Raw genomic sequence first — 17,742 nt, 5'->3', positions numbered from 1 at the left:
CCATCTGCAGTGCTGGCATCCCACATGGGCACTGATTCAAGTCCCCACTGTGCCACTTTGATCAACTCCCTGCTAATGCACTTGGGAAAGCAGTGGAAGATGGCCCAAGTGCTTGGGCCCCTGCACCCGCGTGGGAGACCTGGAAGAAGCTCCTGCCTGCTGGCTTCAGTCCTGCCCTGTCCTGGCTTTTGTAGCCATCTGGGGAGTGAACCAGCAGATGGAACATCTCTGTCTCTTCTGTTTCTTTCTCCATCCCTCCCTCTGTAACTGTATCTTTCAAATAAATAAATCTTTTTTTTTTTTAAAAATACAACATTTCAGAAATTTGAGGGGAAAAAAATCACCTACCCATAAAATTATCGTTACTGCTTTTTATGTCTTTTTTTTTAGTAATGTAGTTGTAATTATACAGGATATTGTCAGTTAAACATTTCTCCATGTTGCTACACAGGCTTTGCAGTTTTATTTACATGACTGACTAATGAGTGCCCTGTGAGTGGTTTCTCTTTATTTGGGAGGTGAAGACATGAGACAAGTGCCAGGAGGTTTTTGCTGTCTTTTCTGGGAGCCGTTTGCATCCTTGAGCCATGGCCGTCAGGTGAAAGATCAGCAGTGACTTAATGAGGTCTTGGGAGCCCGGCTGCCTCAGGACCACGCTGCAAGGCAGGTGCATCCGAGCAGAACACACAGCTTGTTTTGTAGGGCCTTTTTACAAATACTAAACACCCCCCCCCCCCACACACACACACACAGAGTAACCATGAATAGTTTGTTAGGTAGAATACTTCTTAGAACAAAGACAACAAAAATACAAGCTGTTTCTAATTCATGAATAAGTACATTTGTCCCCTTAATCTGGTCTGAGAGGTTTACATCTTAGCTCTGTAGGATTTCAGAAAACCGTCTTCACCAGTGAAGTCCTTCCTTCCCTGAACTAACTGTCGGAAGCTCACCAGGCTCTCTCCAGCACATTCCACAGACGCTGCTTTTCCCTTTACAGTGGCCCTGCTCTGCCTTCCAGCTGCAGAGGCGTTGCCATGTGCTTTAAGGGTCTGTTTGCTTACTTTATTTATTCCTCGTTGCATGTAAATGAGGCATTAAAATTCAAGCAAAATTTAACATCACCTTAGGTTTTCTAGAGTTGACTTTCTTTATCCACTTTTCTGTTTCCCTGAGTGTAACCCGGGGTCCCTGGAGCAGGTTTTCATTTTGTTGCCTTTGCCTTTGCCTACGGGGGATGCCTGTGTTGGCCTGGGCCAGGGGCTGCAGCTCTCCTCAGATCCCAGTGGCCACGGGTCCTGCCTGAACTTCTCCCCCAGCAGCACTCCCTCCCTCAGACTCCTCAGATGCTAATGTTCTCAAACTCCATCTCTCCCCAGTCAACAGTTACAGCAGCCGCAAGTCCGTTATCTGCTCTGGGTGCAATTACTTGGCCGCCACCTGGACTGGGAGGTTTTCGTGAGCCCCAAAGAACTCATATCCTGAAGAGAGAGACTAATCAAGGCAGTCTCTTGGCAGGGACATTGAAAGGGTGGATTACAACTGATAGGGGTTTTAATTTGTGAGGACTTAATCTGATCTGCCTTGGGAACAAGATAGTGTAGATGCACTTATTGTCCATTTTCTCGGGACAGTCTTTGAAGATTCATTTGATTGCTTGGTGATAGTATTGTGAGAAGGACACAGAACTTTATTACACGAGGCTGCCTCTCCCCTTTACCTGCCTGATGCCCAGAGGCCCTGAAGGACCCAGTTAGCCTGCGGTGTGCGAAGGGCAAGGATGACTAATGTCTCAGAGGGCGCCGTGTGTGGCAGTCTGGTCTTCTGCTCGCTGAAGGCTCCTTTTGAGAAGGCAAATGCTGAGTTCCCCAGAAGCACTTAGGGAGCAGTGGGAAGTGGTACTGGTTGGCCGTTCAGCTGACAAGAACCTGATGATGCTAGAGTGGATTCTGCCTGACTAACACCCGTGCAGCCAGGGGCCTAAGTGGATAATCAGGACAGAGAGCAGAAGAGCGCAGACCCCAGGGTCAGCTGTGTCCTCCCTGCCTGTGTCCCCCACTGAGAAGAGGCTGTGGGATCAGTCCCTCAGGCTGCATTTCCTGTCTAGCATCTTTTCAGGGCATATTCTTTTTGAACATAAACACACTGCGCCACCCTAGGGTGGGCTGTCCTTGGCTGCAGGCAGAGGTGAGAAGCTGAATTGGGCACAGGTGACCTTACCCAAGCAGTTGTTTCTTTAGGTTAAGTAGTGTCCTCTGCCACACCATTTAGATTGCAAAATTGGATGTACCATTGTGTTGCCTTTTAATTATTTTAATCAGTCTTGTCCTAAAAGCAGCAGGTGTCAAAGTATAGACTGGGTACCCCCAGAAGTCCCTAGGGCCCTTTTAAAGGGTCTACAAGATCTTTCCTTCAATAGAGGGTCTGTGTGACGCCAGGTTGTCTTTATGTACTTCAGCCAGAACAATGTGCTGCAATGGCGTGTACACAGATATGAGAATCCCACTATCTCCTACAAAGCCAGACACTGAACGTAAGCCAGTGTCACTTTCCTAACTTAAAACAAGTTTTTGTTTTAGAAAATACATTTTCCTTAAAATATACTGTTTATATTTATATTTTTAATTTTATTTTAAATAGGTTTTTAAATTATTTATCTATCTATTTATTTAATTTTAAAGGCAGAGAGAGCTATCCACTGGTTCACTCCCTAAATGCCCACAACAGCCAGGGCTGGGCCAGACCAAAGCCAGGAGCCAGGAACTCAGCCTGGGTCTCTCAGGGGGTGGCAGGGACCCGAGTACGTGAGTCATCACCTGCTGCCTCCCAGGTTGCTAGCAGGAAGCTGGAATGGAGAGCCAGAGCTGGGACTTGGACCCAGGGACTCCAGAGTGGGATCCCAAGTGATAGCTGAACCACCACACCAAATGCCCACCCCTGAGGAACATGTTTAACTTTCTTTTGTAATTTCTGATGTAGTGTCAGTAGATACAGCCTACCTTTTTATTTTCCTAAGATTTATTTTTGTATTTGAAAAGCAGAGTTACAAAGAGGCAGAGAGAAAGAGAGGGAGGGAGAGGGAGAGAGAGGTGTCTTCCATCTGCTGGCTCACTCCCCAGATGGCTACAATGGCCAGAGCTGGGCCGATCTGAAGCCAGGAGCTTCTTCTGGGTCTCCCACACAGGTGCAGGAGCCCAAAGACCTGGGCCATCTTCCACTGCTTTCCCAGGCCATAGCAGAGAGCTGGATTGGAAGTGGAGCAGCTGGGACTCGAACTGGTGCTCATATGAGATGCTGGCACCGCAGGTGGTGGGTTTACCTGCTACGCCACAGTGCCAGCCCCGATACAGCCTACCTTAACGTTTAGGGTTCCTCAGTAATTTCAAGACCCTTAAGGGACCTTCAGTCAAGAAGTTGGAGGATGCTGCACTGTCAGACCCTCTGGAGAGAAACAGCTACATCCTCTACCTCTCCCTGGGTCTTCCCCTGTGGGACGTGGTAGTAGAACACAGGCCTAGATTCACACAGACACTTGGAGAGAAAACGGGCTGCAGTGTCTCACAGATGCAGCAGGTGCCAGACATGGTAAGATGGTGGTGGCTGCAGGGAGGGTCCTGTGAGTCCTTGGTGTCTGCGCAGTGCTCCTTGTACACAGTTATGTGCTCCGTGTCCCCGCCCTGGCCCAGTGACCCATTCTTCTTTCACATAGGCTCACTTTATTTAGTCTCGCATGTTGATTTGGCTCTTCATGTTAGCAGCAGCTTAGGTGAAGTATTTTTACCGTGTGAGTTTTTGAAAGTGTTCCTGAAGGGAACCTGTGTGGCTGGGGTGGAGCCGGGGACACCGGTGATTCTTGTTGATGGCAAGAGGCAGGCTACTCAGATGGCGACCTGATGATGCTGCACTTCTCTCTCAGCCCAGTTCTTCCCGTGGCGTTAGCACAGGGCTACTGTGGACAGCTCTGCCCACTGGAGAAATCCCTAAATCCTAAATCCTAGGGCCGTACTGAAAGGACGACGTGCGCAGCTCTCTGCGTCTCTGGTTCTGCCTGATCCTTGTCAGATTTCCTCCTGGCAGAGCAAGCACTGGTGATCATTTGGCCCACACAGTCTCATCTGAACAAAAGTGTTTACCTAGGAATGATGACGTGGCCCCATCTAGATGGCTCTAGCAGCTTAGCCAGTTGCCACGGGAATGTAGGATAGAGAGGGAGGGAGGAGAACAGCCAGTGTCTCTGGGAGCAGGGGAGAAGATCCCGTGTGCTTGCCCTTGTCACGCTCAGGAGGCACCCCCAGGTGTGGCTGTGTGAACAAGAAGCATTTCCACCTGCCTGCTGGCACTGGGTCACGGTCAGCAAGCCCGACTCTGGGCACGTCAGCTAGTGACTGCACCCCAGCCATGCCCGTCCTGTCTGCCTCACAGACTTGCAACTTAGTTTCGATGAGATTACAGATGGACAAGCTGAAAAACACTGCAAGTGCTGGTTTTGTAAAAGGTTTTCCCACATCTTAGTTTATTTGAAAAGCTGAGAAAGAGCTCTCCATGCACTGCACCCCCGAAACGTCTTCAGCAGGGGCTGGTCCAGGCTGAATCCAGGAGCCAAGAACTCAGTCTTGGTCTCCTGTATGAGTGACAGGGACCCAGGTACGTGGGCCAGCCCCTCCTACCTCCCGGGTTGCACATTTAACAGGAGCCAGGGTTGGGAGCAGAGCTGGAACTCCGATATGTGGGCACCTGTGCATCGTCTCAGCCCCTGCGCCAAGCACCCACCCCCGGTAGAGGTTTCTTCGTAGCAGCAACAGGATCCTGCTCTCTGTCCGTTTCCCTCTGGACTCATGTGGCTTCTGTTCTTTCCTCCAGGTTACCTGTGCATGACAGACGAGTGGTTCTCTGAGTACGTCTACGAAGTGGTGGTGGACAGGAAGCATGTCCCTGAAGAGGTGCTAGCCGTGTTAGAGCAGGAGCCCATTGTCCTGCCAGCATGGGACCCGATGGGGGCTTTGGCTGAGTGATGCTGCCCCTGACTCTTGCCTCCTCCCTTGGGACCTGAAGTTGCTGCAAAGGACATCCAGGGGCTGACGCCAAAGTTACCGAGGTGACTGTGTGTTCCCACAGGACACGTCAGACTTTTGGATTTCCAGTCTCCTCCAGGAGCCTCTTCGGGGAAGTGTGCTTTATGCTGAAACAGAATATTCATAAAAAAAAAAAAAAAGGGAAAGATCAGGTCATTCTATCTTCTCTCTTCACCTGAAACAGCTCAGGATCTCTTAGCATTTTAATCAGATGTGAGCGTTTGTCTTCACTCTGGCGAAAGGGTTTGATTCAGTGTCTGTGTTTTAATAAGACAGGCGAGGATGAGAGTGAGGTGTCTGGAGAGGAAACAGACCTAATGCTTCTTCTTAGCATACAGCAGGGGGAGGGTCACCTGCCGTTTGAGCTCACAGCACTGCACGCTGCCTGGCAGTAGCACTGTCCCCCCCCAGAAGGCAGTCACTGAATTCGGTTTCTTCAAGGTAACTTCATGTGCCTCTAACAGCCCAAGAGTGGGAGGTTGATCAGGCCTGACATGATTCCTTCCTGTTGTTCTGAACTGCGGGGCGCTCAGCTCTACTTGGGTTTAAGCAGAAGCTTAGAGAAAGCTGGGTGAGAGAACAGCCGCAAACCTTATCATGATCTCAATTATAATCCTTCGGGGGGCTCTAGCCACGCGGTTTAACTCTGCCTCTGATCGGGGGTCGGGTGGGCAGGAAAAGGCGATATCCATTCTTTCTGACAACTGGATGGTGCTGAGAAGCTTTTGAATAAAACACTTTACTAAATGAGAATACGCTGGCTGGATCTGTCTGAGAAGTGCGGGTTAGCTGTGAATGGAAGCAACCAGGTGGCTCCTGATCGTCAACGGGGAAACACGAGAGGGCCCAGGGCTTGCCTGCCTCAGCCTCTCTGCAGGGCATTCGCTTCCCAGCCTGCAGGTGCCCTCGCGGCTCCTGCAGAGGGCTTCCCAGCACCGTGTCTCAGGCCTGTGCCTTGCCGCCTTGTCATTCTTCTGCCCAGGTCCAGGGTCCCTGCAAGGGTGGAAGTGAGACTCCGTTGGGCCTGGCCTTCATTAACCTGGGGCCAGAGAACCCGTATGGTGTGAGACTGGGTCTCCTTTCACTGAAAGCAATAGAGCACCCGGTCTGCATCTCCCAGCAGCACCCGTGCCCCTACCGTTCTGAATCTAGCCCAGCTGGAGATGCTCCCATCCCAGCACTGCCTGAGGCAACGTTAGATAAAGGCTCAAGCTTCAACCAAAGGGCTTATAATATCCCGGTAATTTTGTTCCATTTCTGAACACATTATAGTAAAACTGCAAAACACATCCTAAAAGCATTCAAGAAGGAAAGAGTGTCCTGTGTTGTGGCACAGCAAGTTAAGTGGCTGCCTGCGATGCCAGCTTCCCACATGGGTGCCACTTCAAGTCCCAGCTGCTCCACTCCCAATCCAGCTTCCTGCAATGCACCTAGGAAAGCAGTAGAGGGTGGCCCAAGTACCTGGGTTCCTGCCACCTATGTGGGAGACCCCAGTGGAGTTCCAGGCTTCTGGCTTCAGCCTGACCCAGCCTCAGCTATTGAGGCCTTTTGGGGAGTCAATCAGCAGATGGAAGTTCTCTACTCTAACTCTGCCTTTCAAATAAATAAATAAATCTTGAAAACAAAAGATGATATAAAGAAAAGACAATTAGATTGATAGCTAACTTCTCATCAGTAATATGTGCTAGAAGATGGTGAAATATCCTCAAGGCACGATGAGAACTTAACTGTGAATCTAGAATTCTGTACTCAATAAATTATCTTCTAGGAACAGGGTGAGATAAAGAACATCTTCAGGAAAAAACTGAGTGTGGGTGGGTGTTTGGTGCAGAAGTTGGGATCTTTACTTCTGATTCCATCTTCCTGCTGGTGTAGACCCTGGAAGGTATCAGTGATGGCTCAAGAAGTTGAGTCCCTGCCACCCACGCTGGGGACCCAGATTAGATCTGGACTCCTGGCTTCAGCCTGGCCCAGCTCTGGCTATTGCAGGAATTGGAGGAATGGCAGAGGATCTTCCTTTGTGTCTTTCTGTCTCTGTGCCTTCCAAATAATATGAAAAATAAAGTGTTTTTTTTTTTTAATCCAACTTGAGGTGCTACAAAGACTATTTATTCTACAAGCAGCACCCTGAATGACCTCTAAGTAATACCTATTTTTAAAAAGATTTATTTATTTGCAAGAGAGGAGAAACAGATCTTCCATCTTCTGGTTCACTCCCCAAAGGGCTGCAGTGGCCAGAACTGGGCCAGACCGAAGCCAGGAGCCAAAAGCTTCTTTTGGGTCTCCCACGTGGCTGCAGGGACCCAAGGACTTAGGCCATCCTCTACTGCTTTCCCAGGCCCTTAGCAGGGTGCTGGATTGGAAGAGGAGCAGCCAAGACTTGAACGTTTACCCATATGGGATGCCGGCTCTGCAGACGAGATACTAACCCTCTGCACCACAGTGCCAGTCCCAATGGTTTTTTAAACTGGGCTTCTGCCGAAAGAGGTGAAGTGATCCCACATGGAAGGTTTGAAATGTGTCGGGCGGCGCTGGCACACCGGGTTCTAGTCCCGGTCGGGGTGCCGGATTCTGTCCCGGTTGCCCCTCTTCCAGGCCAGCTCTCTGCTGTGGCCAGGGAGTGCAGTGGAGGATGGCCCAGGTGCTTGGGCCCTGCACCCCATGGGAGACCAGGAAAAGCACCTGGCTCCTGGCTCCTGCCATCGGATCAGCGCGGTGCGCCGGCTGCAGCGCGCTGGCCGCGGCAGCCATTGGAGGGTGAACCAACGGCAAAAGGAAGACCTTTCTCTCTGTCTCTCTCTCTCACTGTCCACTCTGCCTGTCAAAAAAAAAAAAAGTGTCAAAGACTGTGGAGCAAATAAAGTGACTAACACGTGGCTGACCTAAGCAGCCAGTGACCACAAGTTAAGTCTTGCAGGGTTCAGAAAAGGAGAAAATGAAGACATGAAAGTAGCAGAAGACGAGGGAAGGCGGTGATTGGAGTGAACATGTTCTGAGGACCTTGGTGTAGACTTAGGCATGTTGGCATGTGTTAATTTCTAGATTAACTGCTACAAAACAAGCAGATACTAATAGCTTCCAATCAAGAATAAATAGAACAAGGAAATATAATCAATCTTTAAGAAGTTAAGATAGGGAAAATAGAGGCAGGACAAACACAATGTCCAAAACAAGATTGTAGAAGTACACTTAAATGTGTCAGTAATTACTAGATGTATAAATATGTAACACCAATGATGACTATATATCTATATCTATATATCTCCCTTTGGGTTGATTCTAGGACCCTCTGAGGATTCCGGAATCCCTGAATGTTCAAATCGCCTGCATAAAGTGGCACAGTGTTTGCATGTGACCTGTGCAGGCCTCTCATGTTACCTCTTAAGTACTTACACTACCTGCCTTGTAAATGTTAAGTAGTTGTACTGCCTTGTGTTGGAAGGAACGTCCAGGGAAAAGTCTGTACACTCTGAGTACAGATGCAGTTTTCTTTCAGATTATTTAAAGATTTATTTATTTGAAAGGCAGAGCAACAGAGGAAGAGAAAAAGAGAGATCTTCCATCCTCTGATTTGGTCTTCAAATGGCTGGGCCAGGCCAAAGCCAGGAGTAAGGAACTCCATCCACGTCTCCCACATGGGCGGCAGGGACCCAAATACTTGAGTCATCATTGACTGCCTTCCTAGGCTCATTAGCAGGAAGCTGGCTTGGAAGCAGAGGAGCTGCTACTTAAACCGCACTGCAGTATGAGATGCAGATGTTGCTAGCGGTACCTTAAGCCGGTGTGCTACAACGTCCACCCCAAAATGAATTTTCTAAAAGAAGCAAATTAAATCTCTGGCAAGACAGAAAAAAAAAAAAGCTCACAGAATGTAAAAGGATATTATAGGTGCTTGCAGATATTTGAAAAATAGAAGATACTAAGAACTTCATCAAAAGCAACAGTAGAGGACTGTTTAGGAGATACCAGTCCTCATGTGCAGGAAGAACCGAAGAGGCAAAAACACAGTGTTGGAAGCAGGAAAGCAGAGGGGGTAACTGAAAGACTGAGCAGAGATGAGAAAGTTGAATAATGAGTCAGTCGTGGCGAAGGTCAGCAATAAGAAGTCAAGTTAACGTTGCATAAAACCCCTCAAATTCAGCTGTGGTCATGCCAGATAGTGTTGCCTATGGGTTTGGGGAAGAGAAGGGTGACTACAAGGGCGCCCGTCTCTGGGATTCTCCTGTGCCAGGCAGCTGGTGAGCAGGGCAGACCCTGTGTGGTCTGGAGCATGGGGGGCAGTACCCGATGGAAGGACAGGAAGACTGAGCACTCTGACTGCAAATGTCCCTGCCAGCCCAGGTTCCTAGGACCCCGGTACCCAGGAGATGCCAGCTCTTCTCTGGACAATCTTGATTGGTCCAAAAGGAAAGGCAGAATAATTTTGCAACCTAAAGAATTATGTTATGAGACTGACGTAACTTTGAGGATAGGTTAAAAAAGTTAATCTCACCCAAAACAGAGATGAAAAAGTCCTCGAGCAGATCCAGCACAGCAATATTTAAAAACAGTCTGGGGCCAGCGCTGTGGCATAAAGGGAGACTAGGGTTAAGTCTCTGCCTTCGTGTTCCCGGCGACCCAGCTTCCGATCCAGTTCCTTGCTAATGCACCTGGGAAAGCAGCAGCAGATAGCCCATGTGGGAGACCCAGAGGAAGCTCCTGGCTTTAGTCTGACCCAGCCCCGGTCATTGGCGGCCATCTGGGGAGTGAACCTGCAGATGGAAGATTGATCTTCTATGCCTTTCAAATATGTAAGTCTTGGGGCGGGGGATGATAATCTTTATAATCAAATACTTTTTTTAAAGATTTATTTTATTTATTTGAAAAAGTTAACGGAGGTAGAGACAGAGAGAGAGGTCTTCCATCCGATGGTTCACTCCCCAATTGGCTGCAACGGCCAGAGCTGCACCGATCTGAAGCCAGGAGCCAGGAGCTTCTTCCAGGTCTCCCACGTGGGTGCAGGGGCCCAAGGACTTGAGCCATCTTCTGCTGCTTTCCAGGCCATAGCAGAGAGCTGGATCGGAAGAGGAGCAGCTAGGACTAGAACTGGCACCCATATGGGATGCCGGTACTTCGGGCCAGGGCGTTGACCTGCTGCACCACAGTGCCAACCCCTATAATCAAATACTTAACAAAAGTCATTTTCAAACCAAGTCAGGATCCAGGGAGGACAAACAGGTGGGTAAGCTCTGCTGAAGACACATGGCGACGGGCAGAGGTTCTCCCCAGTGATCTGAACTGGAAAAGTGTGGGACTATCTGGGTGAGCACGGAGCTGCCCTCCCCTGTAACTCCGGATGACTGTCTCCGGAAGGCAGGCCCGATGACTCTGACCTCTGGAAGGTCCTGGCCGGCCCCGGGCCTGCTCCGAGGCGGGAGAGTCATGCTGAGCCCGTGTCCCAGAAGCCGAGCTCAGATAAGGAGACGTGCCTCCAGGATGTGGTCACGGCCCGTGCGCTCGCCTCGGCCTCCCCCCAAGAACAGAACAGCTCAGTCTGCTGCTGGCAGCGCCAGGGCCCTGCACTGTAATTCCCGTTCCCGCAGCGTGGTGGGGGTGAGCGCTGCTGCCGGCGGCTGTGGTCGGTCGCTGGTGAACTCGGCGATTCCAGGTGAGCCTCTAGGACACAGCTGACTCAGAACCATGAGCTGCTTGCTTGCGGGGATAACGCTTCCTCCTTGGTGTCCATGACACAAACGGGTTGGAATCCACTGGTCCTCGTCCTGTACACGTTATCACAGAGGAGAGGATGAGGGCCAAGGAGACAAGGCTCGGTTCATTCCAGCTGCGCTTCCGGCCCTCACAGAATGTGCGTCGCTTCCTCTCTCACCGGCTCCTCCAGAGAGCTCTAGATCAGTAGCCATCTCTGCAGCCAACTCTCGAGCCAGGGCAGAGCCACGAAGAACACACCAGGGTGTGCTTGCCCTGGGATTGTAGCCCCCCCGCCATCTCACCTGGCTGGCATCCTGTGGGTCACCCCATCCAGACTCCTCCAGAACAGATAAGAAGTCCTTGGACATCTCCTGGGACACGGGCAACGGTGGAACACGTGGCCTCCAGGCCTGGGCCCTGCCCGCCTCTCTGAGTCACCCCCTTCGTGTGCGCGCGTCCCTCAAGCACACCCTGCCCGTTTCTGCCTCCCTTGCTCTTCCTCCTCAGGACTTTGCATGGCTGGCTTCTCGCTGTTCTGGTGGTGGCTCCAGTGTCAAGGCCATGCCCAGTCGCCTGCTGGCAGCCAGCTTCCCCTGCCCCCACTCCCTCTACCACCCCCACACCTGCCACTGTCCATACTGTTACCAGAATCTATTTTCTTCACAGAGCTTAGCACATTCCGAGATTATCCATTTATTTATTTATATGTTTACTGTCTGTTTTTCCCAAAGTCAATACTCTGTCAGCTTCCCCAGAGCAGGAACTTGGTCTTGCCCACCAGGCTCCCTGCGAACACTGCCGGGCTGACTGACTGAGCCTGCCGACTCCCTGACAGCTGTCATCAGTTACGGGTGTATACACAGATCAGAAGTCTGCCTCCCTAAACTCAGAGGGGCCAGTGGAGCCCTGCCGATCCTCCCACTTCAGTGCTTAGCCCAGGCGCAGGGCCACGCCGGCGGCTGGTGCTGGGGAAGCAGGTGCCGTGGAGAGAACTCACTTTCTCGCAGCTGGACCCTTCCCTGCTTCAGATCAGCCCCCGACGTGGTGAGAACAGTGGGGGTTGTGGGCTCAGAGCTGCACGCTGGGAGCATACAGAAGTCACTTAACCCCACTGAGCCTGTTTATATGCTGTCATTATTGAAATACTGTTGCTGAATTAAGCAAGGGCAGGAGATGCCAGCATTTGGCCTAGCAGCAAAGATACCAGTTACAACACCAGTGGGAGGTGACCTAGTGCTTGGACCCCTGCCACCCGCATGGTAGACCTGGGTGAAGCTCCCGGCTCCTGGCTGCGGCTTGGCCCAGCCCCAGCCCCTGCTGTTGCAGCCATATGGGGGGTGAGCCAGCGGATGGAAGATCTTTTCCTCTGTCTCAGTCTCTCCTTCTCTATATAACTCTGCCTTTCGAATAAATAAATCTTAAAAAAATATATAACCTGTGTCCCAGAATGGCGTACCTGGGTTTGATGCCTCCTCTAGCTTCTGACTCCCGCTTCCTGACCCCAGGAGGCAACGGTCGTGGCTCAGGTCGTTGGGTTCCTGCCTCTCACATGGGAGACCTGGACCGAGTTCCTGGCTCCCGGCTCCCGGCTCCCAGCTTTGGCCTGCCAGGGTCTTTGCAGGCCTTTGGGGAATGAATGAGCAATGAGACTCTCACCCTCATTCTCTCCCGCCCCCCACCCTTCCTCTCAAATACATTTTATAAAGGAAAACTCACAGCTCGAAAAGGAGGAAAATGATTTTATTTTTAATAACATATATAGCAAACTGTGGCCCAAGGGTCTCTGTGGCACATTAGCCACGTGGTATTAAAGGGACAGATGAAAATACCCAGGATGTGCCAGGCAGAAGCTCGGTCAATGGAGCTGTTAGCACAGAGCCGTTCTCACAGAGTGTCTCCTCTGTCTCCGCGTGGCCCCTGCCGTGCTGGGCCCTGGGGGGCTGTAGTTGGGAAAACAGGATGCACATAACACCAGGGGACGAAGCCGGGGCCTGGGATGAGCGAGGTCCTCCCCCGCCTGCCGTGCCGGCTGGGAAAGGGCTCAGAGCTGGAGAAGGAGGCCAACTGCCAGCATCTCAGGACCAAGGACCAGCTGCAGGGGCTGGGGCGGAGGGGTCTGTCTCCACTTCACAAAAAGCCTTGGCTCAGGGTATGCTTGCTGCAGCGTCAGAACAAGCGCCTGCTGCCTTCCTAAGTGAACACAACAAAACCGTCCTGGTCACTCTCAGCCACGCGTGATCCCGCCTGGCTGGGAGCAGCCGTGTCTCGGGGAAGCGGGCTGTGCTCCACGCAAGTCCCAGGGTTCTAGACCTGGACAGCGCATTGCCCATTCCAGTGTCTTTCCTACACTTTTATTTCTTTTTTATTTCTTTTTGTTTCTTTCTTCTTTCACTTTTATAATTTCTTCTTTTTATTTTTTTTATTTTTGACAGAGTGGACAGTGAGAGAGACAGAGAGAAAGGTCTTCCTTTTGCCATTGGTTCACCCTCAAATGGGTGCCAGTGCACCGCGCTGATCCGATGGCAGGAGTCAGGTACTTCTCCTGGTCTCCCATGGGGTGCAGGGCCCAAGGACTTGGGCCATCCTCCACTGCACTCCCGGGCCACAGTAGAGAGCTGGCCTGGAAGAGGGGCAACTGGGACAGAATCCGGCGCCCCGACTGGGACTAGAACCTGGTATGCCGGCGCCGCAAGGCGGAGGATTAGCCTAGTGAGCCGTGGCGCCGGCCATCACTTTTATAATTTCAAAGGTTGTTTTCTGGAAAACTTCTGCAGGTGTCTGGCCTTCACAGGACAAATACAGAAGGAGTGGGGAGGGGCTTCCTTCCTTCCCACCTGCTGCTCCCCGTCCCCCCACCCCTGCTTCATGCACCCGCAGAGACAGCCGTGCACACAGCAGCACCCAGGCTCCACCCTTGCACCTCACAGTGGCACCTGCCCTGCACCCCGATCCACTGCAACAATAAATCTTGCCATCTCCCTCAGTCGGCCTGTATGAGGCCACCTTACCCTTGGCTACTGTGTGCGACTCCAACTCACTTTCCTGTCTCTGGGGCCCTGGTTTACTTTGCTGTGTTTTGATAAGACAATGGCTGTTGCCAGTGAGAGGCTTCTCCCATCAGTCATTGCCAGTCTATGTGTTCCGGAGCCTTCTGTGTGCTGACATAGCAGAGAGAGGCAGCCCTGTCCCTTGGGAGCCAGAGCCGGGAGGAGGACAACAGCATTCATAGGGCTCTAAGTGCATGGGGAAGGGTGTGGGCGGTGTCTGGGGGGTCAGGGCTTCTCCAGTCCTCAACTTCTCTGCCAGGTTGGGTGGTGAAAAGGCTGCCCTCCAGAAGGGCCCCGCCTAGGGGTGGTTAGTGAGGGAGACTCCCGCAGGAAGGAAGTATGTGTGTGTGTGTGTGTGTGTGTGTGTGTGTATGTGTGTGTGATGTTGACCCACAGCTGGGATGTTGGCAGCCCATAGCCTAGTGCTGTTTGAGTCCTGGCTGCTCCACTTCCACTCCAGCTCCCTGCTAACGCACCTGGGAGGCAGCCAGTGATGGCCCAAGTCCTCAGGTCCTTGGATGCTCCTGCCTCTCAGTGTGCGGCTTCCACCTGACCCAGCCCTGGCTGTTGTGGGCGTTTGGGGAGTGAACCATGGGATGGAAGATCTCTTTCTCTCTCTCTCTCTCTCTCTCTCTCTCTCTCTCTCTCTCTCTCTCTCTCTCTCTCCCAAATGAGAAGTTAGAAAGTTACTGCTCCTTCAGCGATGGTAGACAGAGCCTGGGCAGGGTGAGCCACGCGGCTGAGCCCTCCCACTGTTGGCATCCTGCAGGCTGGGCCTCCCCGCCTCCCCTCTTGGAGAAAAGCTGCCCGTGGAGTCTGCAGAGCCTTGCGCTCAGGGAGGGCAGCACCCAGACCTGTACCCACCCCCCTCCAACGAGTGCCCCATGACTTCACACAGGTGCTACGGGTGTCCTGGCACGCGTGGGGAAGCAGCGGGGGCTGCGCTGAGAACGGAGTGCGTAGGTACCCCCGCCCAGCATGAGCTGCTGTTGGGGCACAAGCCTCTGCCCAACCACTGCCCGAGCGCTAGGGCTTGGGGGCCGGCCCTGCGGGGGTCGGTGATGAGACTGCCAACACAGGACCTGAGAGAGACCGAGGAGGGGTGAGGGAGGGAAGCAGGTGGGAGCGGGGGACATATTCGCCAAGGAGTGGGGAGAAGCATCCCCCAGGACAATATCCACCACTTCCACGTGCTTGGGGGGGGGGGTGGTGGTGGCTGCACCTCCCCTCCGCCACCACACCCACAGCAGAGTCACCCCTACACCCACCCAGGGCCCTCCCTGGATTTCCCTCCTTGCCGGATGAGTGGGCGGCTGCGGGACGGGAACCTGAACGCCGTGGCCACGCCAGGTCCCAGGAAAAGCAAGTGAGGGGAGCGACAGGGAAAACCGGGGGTCTTTCCCTGGACCTGAGAGGAAGCCCACAAGAAGAGGTGGGCCTCTGTGTTCCCTCGGGTGTAAACAGGGTAGTGGTGGGGCGGACAGACCGACAGACGGCGGGGAGGGGGGCATCTGCAGTCCAGGCCTGGAGTCACACAGCTTCGTCCAAGGCTGGAGGGGGCGGGGGTAGGGCGGCGTAGGTCAGCATTTAAATGTGCTCCTTACTCCCTAAGGGAACCGTGCACAGCAGGCCCGAGCCCCGCTATTTCTAGGCCGGATTTAACCCAGGTCCGTGGGATGTCCAGCGATCGAACACCCGCACAAACGGGGCGGTAGGAGGAGGGGCTGCGAGGCCGGGCAGGACTGCACGTCAGAGGCTAGAAAGTTCGTGAAGGACGCTGAAGAGCCGCACGGGGCGGCGTGAACGGCAGCCTGGGCAGGGGCAGGGGCTGAAGCTACCCCCACTGCCCCTGCAGCCTCCGTCCCCAGGGCTCCCCTCCTGGAGCCCGCGTCTCTCCTCGGGCGGCCCACAGTCTACACAGCTCTTGCGCCATCACGCAGGAGGGAGGAGGGATGCAGCGTCCAAGCGCGCGGATCTGAAAGGAGGGGACGCCCCAAGCGGGCCGTGGCTCCAGGGCCCCGGGCCGGGACGCTGGGCGCCCGAGCTCGCCCAGGATTGTCGGCCCGGGCCCTCCCTCGGAAGCCAGCCGGCCCTCCGCGGAGCGCGCCCGCCCGCCTGCAGTCTCCGCTGTGGCCTCGAGGGGGCACCCAAGCCCCACATGCTGCCTCCCCGGGCGGCCGCCCTCACCTGCCACACCTGCGCGCCCGAGTTCACCTCCGCCCCTCGTGGGCCTGCTCGGCTCTCTGGGACCCGCTCCTTCACGTACAAAAGGGCTGCAGCTGCCCTGGAGCCGCAGTCTCCCGGTGCTGTCTCCTCCACGTCTTCCATGTTGCCCCCGCCCCTGGCCGCCCACCCGCAGAGGTAGGTCGGTGACCCCCTAGTCCGCTGGTCTCTGCCCCAGGACAGTGCAAAACGAGGGGTGCACCTGCCCTTTGGAAGGTTTCAGTGTAACTTTAGTGAAAAGACGAGGTCACAGTGAATTCATTTTTAAAACTAAGTTTTAGAAATTAGGACAGCCACGTTTGCCTGGTCCGAAACAGCAGGCTTCTGCGGGGCGACGGCGGCACGGCGCGCTCCGAGCGGGGGAGAAGGGGGTCCTCCAGTCCCGCGGGTTCGCTCGGGCCGAGTCTCCCCAGCGGCCGAGGCGCACAACACGCAGGAGAGCCCGGCGCCGTCGGTGCCCGGAGGAAAGCCGGGCAGGTGTGGATGGTGGGGAAGCGAAGTCCCACGACGGTGGGGGCGCCTGGCGTGGGAACCCACGGAGCTCCCCGTGGCGGTGCGGCTGTGTGCGGCTGTGAGCCAGTGTGCATGAGTTGTGGGTGTGGGACTGATTTGTGGACAAGTGTGCGTGTGTGACTGGGAGTGTGTGAGCGGTGAGCGTGAGCTGCGCGTTCGGGACTGTGGTATGTGCGGATGTGCGCCCGGGGGTGCGGGTGGGGAGGGCAGAGCAATTGAGTGTGCAGGCGTGCGGCTGTGTATGCGAGTGCGGGGTCCCTCCCGCGCCAGCGCTGGGCCGGGCCGGGCGCGCCAGCCCCCGCCCCACACTCCGGGCGCGGCGCGCGGCGGTGCCGCTGGAACTCAAGTTTCTCGGCCCGCACGTGACCCGCAGCGCGGCGGCGGCTATCGGGCGATCAGACCATGTGAGGGGCCGCGAGTACAAATAAATAGGGCGGCGCGGGCGCAGCTCGGCACAGGCGGCGGCCGCCCGGGTGCCTCGAGGGCTCCCGGCGCGCGGGACCGGCCTCCACACGCCCTCCCGCAGGTGGGTCCGCTCTGCTCTCCGCCTCCCGCCCAACTTCTCGCGGGCCCCGAGGGCGGCCGTCGGCGCCGCGCAGCCTCGCCCAGCCGGCGCCCGGCTCCGGAGCGCGCCGCCCGCACCCTCCACTCCCCGCGAGAGCAGGTGCCGGGCACTGGGAAGAGGGACGCGAGGAGAGGCCGGGGTCTGGCGGGGACCGGGAGGGCTTGTCTTGGGGCGCGCAGGGGCCGTCCGATGTCTCCGAGTGCGAAAAGTTACTTTAGTTGCGGCGCGTGTTTTGGGCTGGGTCTTGGCTGCCATCGCTTGCGGGTGGCTCCAGGCAGAGGCGCTGCGGGGCGAGCTGCTGTCCCCAGGATCGTCTGTTCCTGACTCCCTGAGGCTCGCTTGGGGGGCGAGGCGCGCGCAGACACCTGCTGGGCCGGCGCAAGGGGCGGGCACTGGGGAACGCACGCTCTCCCCTGCTCTGGGAGCGCATCTCCTTTGGCGCCGGGGCTTGTGAATCTTGAGTAGTTCTCTTTCCAGTGGGAGTTTTGAAGCACTGGGGAGTGGAGTGTCAGGGTCAGACTGCAAAGGGTTTGTGTGTATGTGTATTTTTGATCAATTTTGTCCAGAGAAATGAACCAGGTCAATGGATTATTTATGAACCTGCTAGCTCTCATCATAGTAAGACGAGATCAAA

General features: G+C 54.4%; 2 protein-coding genes and 1 long non-coding RNA gene across 12 annotated transcripts in view; 2 read left to right on the top strand and 1 right to left on the bottom strand.

Annotated features, from left to right (window-relative positions):
• BLMH (bleomycin hydrolase) overlaps nucleotides 1-5,825 on the top strand; it is a 51,820-nt gene extending 45,995 nt beyond the window's left edge. For both annotated transcript variants that reach the window (XM_051824607.3, XM_002718903.6), the window contains one exon: nucleotides 4,861-5,825. In XM_051824607.3, coding sequence (XP_051680567.1) covers nucleotides 4,861-4,875 — 15 coding nt within the window. In that variant the 3' untranslated portion in view covers nucleotides 4,876-5,825. The remainder of the gene's footprint in view (nucleotides 1-4,860) is intronic.
• LOC149121211 (uncharacterized) lies at nucleotides 5,162-12,519 on the bottom strand. Of its 2 annotated transcripts, none has more exons than XR_016223899.1 (2): nucleotides 12,217-12,519; nucleotides 5,162-10,831 (listed from the first exon to the last, which is right to left on the bottom strand). It is a non-coding gene; the product is annotated as an uncharacterized LOC149121211 (long non-coding RNA). The 2 variants fall into 2 exon arrangements; XR_016223900.1 differs by lacking the exon at nucleotides 12,217-12,519 and adding an exon at nucleotides 11,063-12,194.
• Nucleotides 12,520-15,991: 3,472 nt separating this feature from the next.
• Nucleotides 15,992-17,742, top strand: part of SLC6A4 (solute carrier family 6 member 4) — a 41,579-nt gene continuing 39,828 nt past the window's right edge. For 2 of the 8 annotated variants that reach the window (XM_089317539.1, XM_089317538.1), the window contains exon 1: nucleotides 15,992-16,168. In XM_089317539.1, coding sequence (XP_089173665.1) covers nucleotides 16,134-16,168 — 35 coding nt within the window. In that variant the 5' untranslated portion in view covers nucleotides 15,992-16,133. Of the gene's footprint in view, nucleotides 16,169-16,930; nucleotides 17,070-17,100; nucleotides 17,208-17,742 lie in introns of those variants that run through there. The other 6 variants (XM_089317540.1, XM_008270955.5, XM_089317541.1 and 3 more) reach the window with 6 other exon arrangements.

The sequence above is a fragment of the Oryctolagus cuniculus genome, chromosome 17 (genome assembly GCF_051225735.1).
Source record: "Oryctolagus cuniculus isolate XC-2025 breed Fujian yellow rabbit chromosome 17, ASM5122573v1, whole genome shotgun sequence".
NCBI lineage: Eukaryota > Metazoa > Chordata > Mammalia > Lagomorpha > Leporidae > Oryctolagus > Oryctolagus cuniculus.
The sequence above is the reverse complement of the archived record's forward strand: the minus strand, read 5'-3'. Positions and strand labels throughout refer to the sequence as shown.